Below are 13,616 nucleotides of genomic sequence, written 5' to 3'. Positions count from 1 at the left end.
ATAAAGAAGTCTTAAAAACATCAGACCGATACTGATCTATACTACCAAAAATGAAACAAAAACCATCAAACGGTGTACTGTGGTGCGTAAATCGTAGTTCGCTAAAAAGTCCACCAGGGGGCGGTAAACTGTTGTTAAGCGGCTCGTGTCGACTTCCGCCTTTTTTCTGACGTTATATCCGGGCGAACGTTGGCTCTTATTTCTGGGACTTAATTTAAAATCACTTTATGACTTAATGGCATTGTTTGCCTTATTTGGTTGACAACTTTCTAAATCCAACAGGCTCGCAATGCTGCTTTAATCCACCTTTGTGAGTTATTCGATCGAGCTAGTCCATTGTTAGCCTAGCTTTAGCCATGCTCTCATGCCGTGTTGTTGTTTGCCTGCTGGACTGTTTCACTAATCACGGCTACTAGCTAGTTTCGTCTGTGTGGCCTACAAGGGTTGCTTGCTTTTAACAAGTCCTATCGAGGATGTTTGATGTTGCTCACGCTAGCTAGCAGCTGACCTGTCCGGGGACTCTTCGTTTCGCTTTCAGCTTTGATGTTAGCTTGCTAGCTAGCAGGTGACGTCTGTTTTCCTGGAGGCGAGCTAACATTACTCAGCCAGCTCTAGAGAGGCATCGGGGCTAATTAGTAGCGTTAGAGCTGCTGTCGGTCACGATGGCCTCATCTTCCGGCAACGACGACGACTTGACCATCCCACGCGCCGCCATCAACAAGATGATCAAGGAGACGCTGCCTAATGTACGCGTGGCCAACGACGCGCGCGAGCTGGTGGTAAATTGCTGCACTGAGTTCATCCACCTAATCTCCTCCGAGGCCAACGACATCTGCAACAAGTCCGACAAGAAGACCATCTCGCCAGAGCACGTCATTAACGGTGAGTGACAGCTTAAACTGAAGCCCCCTCAATTAGAAGTTGAATCTCACCGTCCTGTCCCTCCTTACCCACAGCTCTGGAAAGCCTGGGCTTTGCCTCCTACATCACCGAGGTGAAGGACGTCCTGCAGGAGTGTAAGACTGTTGCCCTAAAGAGGAGGAAGGCCAGCTCCCGCCTGGAGAATCTGGGAATACCTGAAGAGGAGCTGCTCAGGCAGCAGCAGGAGCTCTTTGCCAAGGTAACCATCTGATAGTCATATTGTTTCAGTACACCATACACTATGTCCACCATTCATGTAGCAAGACACGTGACATGTTAAGCATCACATGCTGCTGAAACACTAAACATGTTAATGGCGTTATCTTCTTTTATGCATACACCTGCTAGGATGGAATATCATCCGCTCTGTTTTGGATAAGTAATACAACATAGGCAAGGTTGTTCATGACAGAGCGATAACACAAACAAAAGCCACGCTGTTTTTATTGAATCTCACACAAACACAGACTCCTTTATTATGAACCATCTGTCATCTGGGTGAGACACTGTTGTAATTTAACAACATTGAATAGTTACTGTCTCTTGTCCATAGGTTCTAATGTAGACACGAGTGTCCACATCATCTCAATCAAATGTCTTGACTACTGCGACCAGTCAGTAGTCAATACATGGAGCAATATCTGTGTGTATCTCACAAAGCAGTATCAGTTACCCACCCACTCTGTTAATGGGTTGTAATCATTAGGATGCATTTTCAAAAATTGGAACCTAATCAAAAGCAAGGGCTGTTTTTGACCTCCGGGCCGCCACTTGCCCCTGTGACCGTGCAGCATGTCATGTACTGTCTTGACTATTCCAGGATCAAGGTGAATAAAGCCGAATCAAAGCTCATTAGTGATGATTGGTCAACAAAAACAGTCAATTCTATCAGTGTGTGATGTAGTGTGTGTGTGTGTGTGTGTGTGTGCGCGCGTCTGTATGGGTGGGGTGTTTTCAGGCCCGGCAGCAGCAGGCAGAACTGGCCCAGCAGGAGTGGCTTCAGATGCAGCAGGCGGCCCAGCAGGCCCAGATGGCGGCGGCATCTGCCAGCACTGCCCAGCAGGCCGGTTCCTCTCAGGATGAAGATGATGATGATGACATGTGATCCTGGAGATGCCATCGTCCGCTTTCGCACTGGAACGGCGGCGTCGGAACCATCACCGGTGGATACCGTGTCATGCTGACATGGACGGACGGTGCTAGGAAACATGGGGGCACAGAGGGGTCGGGAGGGGGGGGGGGGGGGGGGGGTCCATGGTGGCAGCACGCTCAAGACACAGAACTTAATTTGGATCAAGAGACTTTCGGGAATAATTCGCTTGTGTCTGCTACACTTTCTTAAGTTCTGTTTGGACCCAATGAGACAGATTCTTGTCTTCTTACTTTCTTTGTACTGGTTCTTTTTGTTGTGTAGACGTTTTGTTCGTGGCAGTATTACTGATCCACTTCACCTTCTGGAACTGGACTTTGTGTCTCGTAGAACCAAAGATGGAAGACAAACTGGCAGCTGGCGATACCGGCTCCAAGTCAACTGGGTCAGTGTGTGAAAGAAGGTGATGCGTGTAAGATTAAAAAAAAAAAAAATGATGCGTCAAACATGGTGATGGTGGTACTGATCCACTTCACTTGTTCATTCCACAACGTTCTTTAAGCAATAAACAACTTCTCGTTTTTTATACCCTTGATTGATTTGTCTCTTTGGTGACAGGGTTCTCAATCTGTTCTGTGCAAACCAAGTCCAACAAGTTCTAAATCATCTTAGTCTTTTTACAGCCTTCATCCAACAGGGAACGGGCTGTGGCCCTGCCAACCAGCAGCGAAAGGATGAGCCAGGACTGGATGTGGTTTGGTGGCCGATGTTCCATAAACTCTCAATGGTGAGTTTTACCGGAAGAGGTCAGTTGATTTGATTAATTTATTGTTTCATTGTAATGGGTACTTTAAAATTATGTTGCTAATGGTGTTATTTAATTTGTCACATTTTAAGTGTTACAGTACTTATGTATGCTTCTGACAGTGTTCTATTTAAAATTGGTTGTTAGTAGTTATATTTATATCGCGAATAGTGCCTAACAATGCCTTTATGTATTTATCTTCTTTTGTCTCTGGTATTATACGGGAGCCAGGCAACGACATTTCGTTGGCAATTTCACTGCTGTTATTGTGCAATGACAATAAAAGTCTATCTTTAGTGGCCCACCCTTAAATTGTACAATAACACGTTTTGTCCACAAGGTGGCAGCATTTGCTTACTATGCCCAACATATCTAATGTCTCGTCGCTGAACCTGATCAATGATTTTTTTAAAGGTGAATTGCAGCTCGTGTGTTGGCAAATATAATTATTTATTGCTTCCAAAGGTTATCTGTGGGAGTTAGTGCACTAATGTTGTAACAACATGTAACAAGTTGTCATCTGTGGTAGTCACATGACAGGAAGTATTACCTGCTTGCATCGGTGGGCCACCATGTAGTCCTCTGCTCCTCCAAAGGAGTTCGCTGACATCTCAAATGTCGCAAAGGAAGCCTCTATGTAGTAAGTGACGTGTTTTTCTTTCATTTATTAATTAGTGTAGATACTTTGAGAGTAATGGATACTAAGGTGATATCACAGAATCAATAAGCCCATCACCAATACATGTCTGCATGTGCCCCCATCCTACGTATTTCAAAGCTCCATTTCATTTGTGAACTCCTCCCTTCCCTCGCTTGCTTTCTCACACACACAGGAAGCAGTGTTAAGTCTTTGACTGCTTATACATTCTCAGGACAAAGTTGTTCACATGTTCACCCTGGACTAGTCAAACTGACTGGTTAGCTCAATGAGTGGTCTTCTTGGAGTTGTCCCCATAACACTGGTTTTACACATTGAACATTGGCACCATAAGCTACATGCTACTTGCACATGGTTGTTACTGTTGTAAACACTGCAAATGAACGTTTTTTTTAAGCAATGACCGCACGTTGCATCATCTTCCAGTCTTCCACACATCCCCCAGACAGGCGTTCCTCTTACCGGGAATGCTGTTTTCCGGTCAGCAAAGCAATGTGGAAATGTCCCATCCCGAATATCTCACATTCTGCTGTATTTTTCTAAGTTTGATGAGTGGACAGGCAGCATCCTAAGGCTGCTTCGGAAAGATGACAAAGCACTTCTAGCTGGACAGGTTGTCCTAGCGAGGTCATGTGACCTGCACACTCTGACACTAACCTGTCAGCTCCTCACTGGCAGGTGACCTCATTCTCACCATTATTAAAGGTTATCTCATACTGGAGCCCCAGTGTCCCTTAAACCACCCCCCCCCCACACACACACAGTAACTCCATGCAAATCATCTGCCTGGGGGGAGTAACAGTTGCACATCTGCATGCAACACATTTGCATGCAACCCCACCATATCCGCAGTCCTGCATCAGCTTGTCTGCATTAACTGAACAGTCATATGGGCATGTGTTGCACCCAGGTGTGTGCATGCATCCATCCAATCATTTTCTTCTGCTTCCTGTCGTTGGAGCCTCATACAATACACATAGTCCAACTGTTTTTTTTTTCAGCATTAGGGGACCAATTGTGCTAAAGGGAGTGAAACTGAACCCAGTTAGCATGTATTGTGGTGTTAGCTGATCTTAGGCGTCGTCTCTGTTGCGTCCGTCTGTCTGCTTCCTGAGGGGTGGGGCAGGCGGGGCCTCGCTTCAGTCTGGCTAGCAGATAGAATCAAAGCTCCCAAGATTAGCGCTTCAGTTTGTCAGTGCCTGCACTACAGACCGTGATAGTGTCTCAGCATTGTTGGCCCGCCTCTTTGTGTGTGGGACCGGAGCATGGGGAGGGGCTTGCATACCTGTCAACCTTTGCATTTCAAAATACAAGATATTTTCCAGAAAATGAGGGAAAATAAGTAAGTTTAGTAATTCTGTTCTGGCCTGAGGGGTGCTGGTGTAAAAACCTGATATGATGCAACTATATTATTTGAATGGTGTGCTTTTATATTGAAGGCCTGACCTTACCAGCTACAGGGTGTGTTCAGTTAAAACGTGAGGGCGCAGGCAACGAATGTCAAAATACTCGAGTTTACCAGGGAAAATGGGAGGGTTTACAGGTATGGGCTTGTTTCCGGGCAGTTGAGGATTATAACGGGCAGATAATGTTTGCTGATCAGCGATAGTCAAAGAAACTTCTCTTTTGGCCCCTCGGTTTTTTCCCCTTCTGAAACTTTATGAGACAGCAATTGCTGCATGTGCTGACTCTTCCTCATTTACCAGTGATAAATAATTAGTCAACTTCCTGTTGTCTGTCCAATGCACAAAGCGAGCTGGCGGAAATCTGTATGCCAAAAAGTCTATTACCATGGAAACCAGAATTACACTTACCTCAGCACAATAAAACCACCTTTTAAATGTTTTTTTTAAATGAATTGTTGGGATAAGGTGATTTTACATTTTCATCACATGGTTCTCTGTTCCTTCAGACTTTGGTCTGTTTGGAATTCTCCACAATTCAGCTTGTAGTCCTGCTGGATATAGTCTTGTGTGGAGGATCTATTTTAAGACCTCCAGTTCACATTTAATCACCGCAACTTCACAAGCCAGCGTTTCCTGTGTGGAGGAAGCGGAAGGGAGTGGGCGAGCGGGAGTGGGATTTTGGGGAGGGGTGCAGGGGGGGGGGGGTTGTGTGGTATTAACGGGATGCATGCTTCCTGTTTCTTCTTCTGCTTCACGACACACAGCAAACATGTCAAACATCATTTGTCTTTAGCTATGACGCCAAAGTCATGAATCACACTGTGTGTGTGTGTGTGTGTGTGTGTGTGTGTGTGTGTGTGTGTGTGTGTGTGATGTGTGGAAACGAGGGTTGGCATTGCTTCACATCTCCAAATGTTTGTGTACATATCTGCGTGTGCATGCATCATACATCCTACACTGTGCATGTGAAGGCTGACCAACTGACGTTGAGTTAACATCAGCACAAGGTTGTGGCAGTGAACTCTGACCTTTGGTGTTGTTGGGTCAAATGAAGCCTCTGTAGTCCTGATCATTAACGTTGCTCTTATGTGAGTTTCTTATGCAGACGTCCAGTCCCCTGTTTCCACCATGTCATCAGTCTCCAGTGGTTCTGTTTGGTTCTAGAATGTGACTTCAGTGAGTGAAGAACACTGCTCACCCCCGCCTGCTCAGGACAACTTCATGGCCGACTGCAAAGAACTCTGGGAAAATGCTGATAAGCATAACTGCTGCATTTCCTGGGACAGGAGGGTGCGCATCAATCAGCATCTGTGGGGTTCTTGGGCCCGCCCACATGTCAGATAGTCGCGTGTAAAGAGTAAGTGACAACTTGTGTTGATTTTTATTAGCATTTATTTATTAATCATTTGCTTCTTCACAGCCACGTACAGAAACAGACATTTGGAGCAGGAGAAACTGGGGTGGGAAGCATTCAGATGGAACCAGTTCTTGTTGAGCTCCCAAAATCACAGGAACATCTTGTTCACCAGAGGACAACCTTCATCATCATTGTAAGCAAAAGTCTCAGACTGCTCACGTGGTTCGGCCTGGGATCCTGGATCCAGACTGCTGAGTCATTGCTTCATGACCCGGTCCAGCATTCTGCTTTCCCTCCATGGACGTCCACACTGAGATCAACACATGCGACTGCACACTTTCACTTCATCGGTCTGGCAGGTGAACCAGTGGCACCCACTGGTCCCAACCGCGACTGTCCCTGCAGAACCTTTGGAGCTTCCCCAGAGCAGAGCTCTTCCAGGATGATGTCTGCGGGTTCTGCTGGAACATCAAAGACACACAAGGTCAGAAAACAAACACACACACACACACCCTGCTTTGTGTGCAGACACTCACCGTGACCAGAACGCAGTGTGGGTCGAGCGGTTCCCTTCCAGCCCTGGCCCCTCCCACAAGTTCAGCCAGACGCCGCATGTTGTCGACATGCACGATGTCGATGTGGTTGTCACAGCAGAAGGCGCGGATGAGCGTGAAGTGGATCTGCAGTGCCGCGTCGTGTTTGTCGCTGTCGTCGGAGGCCAGTACACACAGAACCACGTTGTCTGAATCTCTGTGGACAGGAAGTAAGTCAGCAACTGGCGGCCCAAGGGCCCAAGGAGGCAGCCATCTTGCTTGGGACTTACACATTGAGAGACTTGGCAGCCTCATAGACACCCACAGTGATGCAACCCTGAGGTAAGGCTGCACTCAGAACCTCCTCCAAGGCATGGGCCACAGACTCCATCCTAATAAGCACAAAAATGACAGTCACTTTGGATGAGGTAACATTGCAATGCTTCTCTCCTCCTAACTTCATTTAACCATTAATAATACTAATGAACTAATTAGCATCAGTGCACTGAGCAGCATAAGCCATATTTAAAATGCAAACATGCTATTGCAAACATAGCTAAGAACAATAAGCCTCATAAAAAATATAGAAATTGTTCACCTTTCAGAAGCGTTTTCTCCACTATTATCCTCAAGCGTCATGTTTGTGTCCGCAGAGTTCAGTTGACACTAAGTTCTGTTGGATCCAAGACGAAGTCAGCCTCTTCAAATCCTCAGCTCCGCCATTATTTGCATAAACCCCGCCCACCGACCACAAGGCCTGGCCCTCTTTTCGTGGGCGGTGTTTTTACAAACAGCGGCACCCTGTGGCCAAAGCGACGCACTGAGTTTGGTTTTGTTTTAAGCATTTAAACCTAAAATCAGATACTTTACTAATGCGCTTTAATTCTTTTCACTTAGCTAATTTTCTCTTCTTGTGCTCTGCAACGTTTGTACTGACTGTAAGGACTTTTACATCAAACGTTTTTGTCTCTTCTGTTATGGCGCCTCTGCTGGTTGTTATTGGTAGCACGTGCTGACTTGAGATCAGTCTCCGTTCCCACATTTAACTTGACTTATGCTAGCTAAATCTGACCCGAGATCAGAGCCTATTATTTCCCGCCAACGTGGCACATTACGATGATGATGGTGCTGCTTTTCACCCGGAGTAAAGACATTGTTTGTATAAACAGCTGTCTCTCTGCACCCAGAACTTGACTGATCAGCTGACCCGCAACACTGATGTTGTGCGTGTTGACCTTTGACCTGCCGCTATCATGTCCTTCCTCCTATGTGGAAGTCTTGGATTAACTTTGACCTGTTTTGTATCTCCGAGAGGTAAGAGGAAAAACAAATCATCTTTGAATAGTTTTTTGTTCTTTTCTTCTTTTGCGTGGCGTGGAATGTGGATTTCTCCACTATAGTCAGCACCACCTTGCTAAAGATAGAAAAAAGTCTTGTTTCAACTGTCATTGAGCAGAGGTAGTTGTATCTTGGTAACCTGTGTCCTGCCTCCTCAGCTGTGGACTAACCATGGACCGCAAAGTTCGCCCAAGGTCACAATCTGACCGCCACCCCCACAGGGACCATCGCTTCAGGTATGAGCAGGGTCCTCCAGGGCCGGAGTACAGGGTGACTGACAGGCTTTGGCCCGGTCCTGCTGATCATCACTACTGGACTCGGCACTGTAGCGGTGCTCCTGCTGCCTTCCAGAATCTTGACAACAGCCTGCAGTACTCCAGCGCCCCCCCAGAGCAGCGCTGCCACCTCAGCAGGTGCATGTGTGTTTTGTAAAGACTGAAGAGTGCGTTGACGTAACTAAAATGTTTATTGTGCTTGTCAAGGCGAGGATACGACTACCAAGCGTACGCTCAGTATGACTACGACGCACAGTACGCGTACTACAACTACTACAGCGCAGGTAAGATGACCGCCCTGCCTCTTTGAGACCCCAACCTTTAACCACACCCTTCATGACATGTTGCTGTGACCACCAAGACCAGCATACCTCCTGGTGGCCTCAGGACTCCTGGGGGGCGGAGCGCCATCATGACGGAACGTCAAGCTCCTACGCCTGCAGGTGAGGGTATATGACAATTGGTGCATTGAATGATCTTTTATGTTAACCAGTCGATGTTGTCAAACGTGTTTAAAGCAACTGACTCGTCAATCAATCATAGGTTGTATTAAACTGTCTTTATAAGCTATTGTTTATTTCATCAATGTCTTGTCACATGACTTCTTGGAAGTTATTCAAATATAGCGTCATGTGACCCTGGAGACCAGGAGGTGCGTCCGTCCAAGTACACAAAGGACTCATTAGAAGCTTCCAGAGCGTCAGGATTATCATCTAGCAGCTATGAGCTCAGTCAGTACATTAACGGAGGTGAACAATGCAAACCAGTGACTGACTCAGGTGAGTCTCTTTTTTTTAAATTTTATTTTATTTATTTATTTTCCAAGTAGACATCATTTGGCATCCCATCTTGACTGGACGTTTGCACTTAACGTTCGCAGGTCTGAGTCCCCCGGCGGTTCCTTTCAAGTTCTCTGGCCCTCACGTCGTTGTCAGCTTTGGACCCTCGGGGCAGCTTGTCAAGGTCACGCCGGGTCGCTCGGCACGGGGATGCCTGTGCCAAGTGGAGATGCACAGTCTGGAGGTAAAGTAATGCTTATTTGATTCGATCCTATTTTATTTTCATGTATTTTATTTTGTAAGGTCATCCTGAGTGAGACACACGAGCAGCAGGAAATGAGGAACTTTCCAGGACCTTTAACTCGGTAGCCACCACCTCACAAAGCCGTTGTTGCTCCATGAAGGACCTCTGTCAATTTCTTTTATTTTTAGGGAAGATTTGCACAAAGTGGATGTTATTGACTTCGCACACCAAAAGACGCTGGCCTGCAGCAATGACGACGGGAGCTCTGCTGCCCTCTTGTGGAAGATTCTCATACTGCTGTGCAGACAAAATGGTGTAAGTGCCGCGAACTCGCCATCAAACAAATACGTTTAATTTCTTCATCACGCTCTCCTTCCAGCAAATAGTTGGCTCCGATGTTGCGGAGCTGCTGATGCAGGGATCACTCTCAGACGGGAGCATCGTGTCCGATGACACGACTCTCATTGACTTCAGCGAGGACAATGTTGCTGAGGCACCCCCTAGTCTGGGAGATGACCTCCTCACGGGAAGCTGCAGTGCTGAGATGTCTAAGAAAAGCCTGCAAAGCTACACTCAGCTGCTATTGGCCGGGAGGAAGAAGGTCCCACCCCATGTCATGTGACCTCAAATTATGACATTTTGTTATTACTTTGCCATGTGCTTCACAGGAGGCTCTGGAGTCAGCTATGAGTGGCGACCTGTGGGGACATGCCCTCTTTTTAGCCAGCAAAATGGACATGAGGTCCTACACCACTGTGCTGGACAGGTGAGCAACTTCTCTGATTGGAAGATGGCACCTTAGAGACAGATGCTCACCTTGCCTGCATCCTTTCTTCTCCATCCTTTAATTTGTCCAATGCCGAACATTCTAAAGACTTTTTCAACATGTATGTCTTCTGTATATACTTTTTCCCCCACGGCAACCCATGCTGGGACTGTTAGGGAAGAGTCGGTCCATAGACTGAGGTGTTTCAATGTGACAGCGTGTCAATGACCTTCTGCTGGCAGGTTCACTGGACAGCTGAGTGCCACCGACCCACTACAGACTCTCTTCCAGCTTCTATCAGGGAGAATCCCAGCTGTTGCCACGGTAATACACAAACGCAACATTGCCAGATATGTCCTGAGGTTGTGTTTTCATTTTGCTTTTGTGTCATCATACAGTGGTGCGGCGGCCCCAACCGGGTCGACTGGCGCCCTCACCTGGCTGTGATGCTGTCCAACGAGACAGGCGACTCCACTCTCCGACAGCGAGCAGTGGTCACCATGGGAGACACACTAGGTAAGGATGTGGTGTTTTCTGGAGGGGGTGTGTGCACACTGATACTCTCCTACATCCAGCCTCCCGAGGCCTCGTGCACGCTGCCCACGTGTGCTACTTGATGAGTGGCGTTCCTTTCGGTGCCTTCACCGAGACGACAGCCAGGATGGTTCTTCTTGGCTGTAGCCACAAGTGAGCTGAGACGCTGACGAGACACTTCACTCATTTCTACGCTCACATTCACGTCTCCTTCAGGGACACCTTTAGGCGCTTTGCCTCCAACGCTGCCATCCGCTGCACTGAAATCTACGAGTTCTGCCAGACACTTGGTGCCAAACACTTTTCCATCCCATCATTCCAGGTAGAAGACACAACACACAAACTGTGGACAAAAGTATCGGGAGACGTTTTCACTCGGGATCAACATGGCTGCTCTCCAACCTGTGACTGATCCATTCATGTGAATGTCTCATCCTGCTATGCAGGTCTTCAAGTTTTTATACGCCGCTCGTCTTCTGGACTGTGGACTGGCTTGTCAGGCACTCCATTACTGTGAGGTGATAGGCCGGACCCTCCTCGTGCAGCCAGAAGTCTTCCATGTTTTGACGGAGGAACTCATTAAGGTGGTCTTAGAGTTCTATATCAATAAGTGTTCATTCGACAACATGACCTAATGAAGGTCCTCCTCCTCAGCTGGCTGAACGCCTCACACACGCAGAAGGTCCATTTAGTGCGGTTGGGTCGAGTGGCACCGGACAGGAGCCAAGCTGGCTGACAGCACTGCGAGCTAGGCACCATGGTTTTTTGGCAAGTAAATAGAAAGCTTTTTAATAACATAATAATGCATAAAAATATCTTCATGTTTTAAACACATTTTATTCCATAGCCGAATGGGATGTCAGGTTTCTGCTTAAAGTCTGGACATACACTTGAACAACACAATCTAACGCCAAGTCAATCAAAGTCAAACTGTCCACTTGGGAAGCTCAGACTGAAACACACATCAGTTTCAGATGCTGTTGTGCAAATGCAACAGGAAGCAGGTGGACAATCCAGACATCTATGGGTTATTTTATACAGTATATGTCATTCAGTGTCTAAACATACTATGATGCCCTGTAGTTGCTTTGATTGTTTGCGTGTGGTTCATGTCATTGTTCTGTGCTCAGAAGAAAGGGTCTGACAGGGCTGACATCCAACAAGCTGTTCCTCAAGCTGAAGAGCACAATAACAAGTTCTCAGGTAGAGCTTCATCTTGTCAAGTGAACTTTGGCCACTAGAGGACATTGTTGCACGGCTTTTGCTGCTTTTTAACCAACAGAACCTGACATCACTGGCAGTCAGAGTCCAGAAACAGAACCTCTTCACGGCAATAGAACCATGGATGGACACACTTTGGGACAACAATTGTCCTGCAATGTCGGAGGAACTCAGGAATGGTACAACAACACGTACAATTTCTTTTAGTGCCCACAAAGCGATAACGAGGTCCTCCTTGCAGGACCGAGGCCCAACCTCCGATGCCAAGAGTGACTGCTCACGCCTACCCAGCATCCTCAGCAGCTGTGTGGGACCAGAACATAGAACAGAACACAGCTGGTGCTGAGGTTGGAAGCGTCTCGCCACGTGAAAGCGGGTGGCCTGTAGCAGCACAGTGTGAGTGTCACATGATGTTTACCATAGGACGGCTGCATCTACTAATTTGATTGGATCACTTCAACAGGCGCAGTGCTGCCTTCTGGAGTGGCGCCGGTGAGTAGTGATGCTAAATGACTACAAAGATGGCTGCCTACATGTGCTGTTTAACCATTCACCTGGATGTTTTGGTCTTTTAGGGACGGAACCAGGTGTCAGAGTCTTCTCACACCAAGCAGCTTTCTTCACAGGTTGGTGGGCCCCAATGTATTTTGAATATATATTCAACAAACTATTATGTGACCGGTCTCCGTGTGATGTTAGAGCACAAGGTCAGGATGGTTCCGTGGATGGTTCCGGTCCAAGTCCCCTGACAGGTAAAGTGAAGTTCTGGTTTTGTTCTAGCAGACATGAGCACACACTCATCTTTTTCCTGTCTGCTTGCAGGAAGTGATGTCATCACCTAAAGGGTCTACCTCCCAGATGGCGGTGAGAGTGCGCTTGATTGCGTTTACTGCAGTGGCAGTACATGCACTTGAAGAAGGTAATCATAGACACATGGTAAATGTTAAGAGGAATATATACGTAGACTTGAATGTACGTATAGTGTATATACAGTACGTGACCTTTAAAGTGGAAGTATGACACTTTTTTTCTTGTGACTCACAAAGTTGATGTCAAAGGCAAAATTTTAACTTTGAATAATTAGAATTCTAACATTTGAATTGTGTGTTATACAATCATGGACGAGAAGCGCAAATCTTCAAGTTGATAAATATTTAGTTTAATATTGTTACTTAGTTGCGTTTTCTAAAAATGTAAAATGTGCAATACTTGAAAGCAGGAAAAGACCATATACAGAATGATTGTGTTTTGTTGTTGCATTTATTAAATTGATCATTTTTAACCTGTGTATTGAAACTTGTACTAGAAGCATTTATAGGCCAAGGGGCATTTATACATTATAAAGTCTGCCACTCTTATATTTTTTTCCTGACCTGAACACATCAACAGCAGTGAAATTCTAACACCACATCTGTTATCTCCAACTCACAAACGCGTCTCCAGTCCGCTCGTCCTGGGAAGGACACTTCCTCATTGCCAACAAACAGCATGTTGCATTCACCATCTTTATTATGCGTGTTTGTGTGCATGGTCAAAATAAACAGAAAGAAAAAAGAAAATGGTAGATATTATCTCTCTCTAACATAACTCTTACTGCAGAAGTACAATGTACTGCGTTTAAGAATTCAACTTGGGTTATATGGTGTCTTTGAACGCAGCCCTTCATGGTTCATAATAATGCAATTAAAA

The 13,616-nt window shown here is 46.3% G+C and overlaps 3 protein-coding genes across 13 annotated transcripts; 2 read left to right on the top strand and 1 right to left on the bottom strand.

The window, feature by feature from the left end:
- The first annotated feature begins 150 nt into the window (after nt 1-150).
- dr1 (down-regulator of transcription 1) lies at nt 151-2,597 on the top strand. Its single transcript, XM_058072179.1, has 3 exons — nt 151-882; nt 957-1,120; nt 1,880-2,597. The coding sequence occupies exons 1-3, from the start codon at nt 663-665 to the stop codon at nt 2,024-2,026; spliced, it is 531 nt and encodes a 176-aa protein (XP_057928162.1). The 5' UTR covers nt 151-662; the 3' UTR covers nt 2,027-2,597.
- A 159-nt stretch (nt 2,598-2,756) lies between these two features.
- On the top strand, nt 2,757-13,191 carry sec16b (SEC16 homolog B, endoplasmic reticulum export factor). 9 transcript variants are annotated; one of them, XM_058072168.1, is made up of 27 exons: nt 2,757-3,456; nt 6,045-6,237; nt 6,301-6,340; nt 6,410-6,430; nt 6,518-8,084; nt 8,267-8,521; nt 8,591-8,667; nt 8,745-8,826; nt 8,996-9,162; nt 9,264-9,406; nt 9,466-9,527; nt 9,595-9,721; nt 9,786-10,007; nt 10,075-10,172; nt 10,415-10,496; nt 10,571-10,688; nt 10,748-10,859; nt 10,923-11,028; nt 11,153-11,290; nt 11,361-11,474; nt 11,837-11,909; nt 11,989-12,106; nt 12,169-12,323; nt 12,391-12,419; nt 12,503-12,553; nt 12,627-12,679; nt 12,750-13,191. In XM_058072168.1, the coding sequence occupies exons 5-27, from the start codon at nt 8,038-8,040 to the stop codon at nt 12,754-12,756; spliced, it is 2,436 nt and encodes an 811-aa protein (XP_057928151.1). In that variant the 5' UTR covers nt 2,757-3,456; nt 6,045-6,237; nt 6,301-6,340; nt 6,410-6,430; nt 6,518-8,037; the 3' UTR covers nt 12,757-13,191. The 9 variants fall into 9 exon arrangements, 7 of the variants coding, with proteins under 7 accessions (XP_057928151.1, XP_057928150.1, XP_057928154.1 ...); XM_058072167.1 differs by having other exon boundaries at nt 6,301-7,112; nt 7,958-8,084; XM_058072171.1 differs by having other exon boundaries at nt 6,301-8,084; nt 8,267-8,344; nt 8,460-8,521; nt 9,028-9,162.
- On the bottom strand, nt 6,267-7,490 carry gadd45ab (growth arrest and DNA-damage-inducible, alpha, b). 3 transcript variants are annotated; one of them, XM_058072181.1, is made up of 4 exons: nt 7,369-7,490; nt 7,061-7,162; nt 6,774-6,987; nt 6,267-6,698 (listed from the first exon to the last, which is right to left on the bottom strand). In XM_058072181.1, the coding sequence occupies exons 1-4, from the start codon at nt 7,407-7,409 to the stop codon at nt 6,582-6,584; spliced, it is 474 nt and encodes a 157-aa protein (XP_057928164.1). In that variant the 5' UTR covers nt 7,410-7,490; the 3' UTR covers nt 6,267-6,581. The 3 variants fall into 3 exon arrangements, with proteins under 3 accessions (XP_057928164.1, XP_057928165.1, XP_057928163.1); XM_058072182.1 differs by having other exon boundaries at nt 6,267-6,695; XM_058072180.1 differs by having other exon boundaries at nt 7,061-7,462.
- Nucleotides 13,192-13,616: the final 425 nt, after the last annotated feature.

The sequence above is a fragment of the Doryrhamphus excisus genome, chromosome 5 (assembly GCF_030265055.1).
Source record: "Doryrhamphus excisus isolate RoL2022-K1 chromosome 5, RoL_Dexc_1.0, whole genome shotgun sequence".
NCBI classification, from domain to species: domain Eukaryota; kingdom Metazoa; phylum Chordata; class Actinopteri; order Syngnathiformes; family Syngnathidae; genus Doryrhamphus; species Doryrhamphus excisus.
Note: the sequence above shows the minus strand (reverse complement) of the source record. Positions and strands in the feature narration are given on the sequence as shown.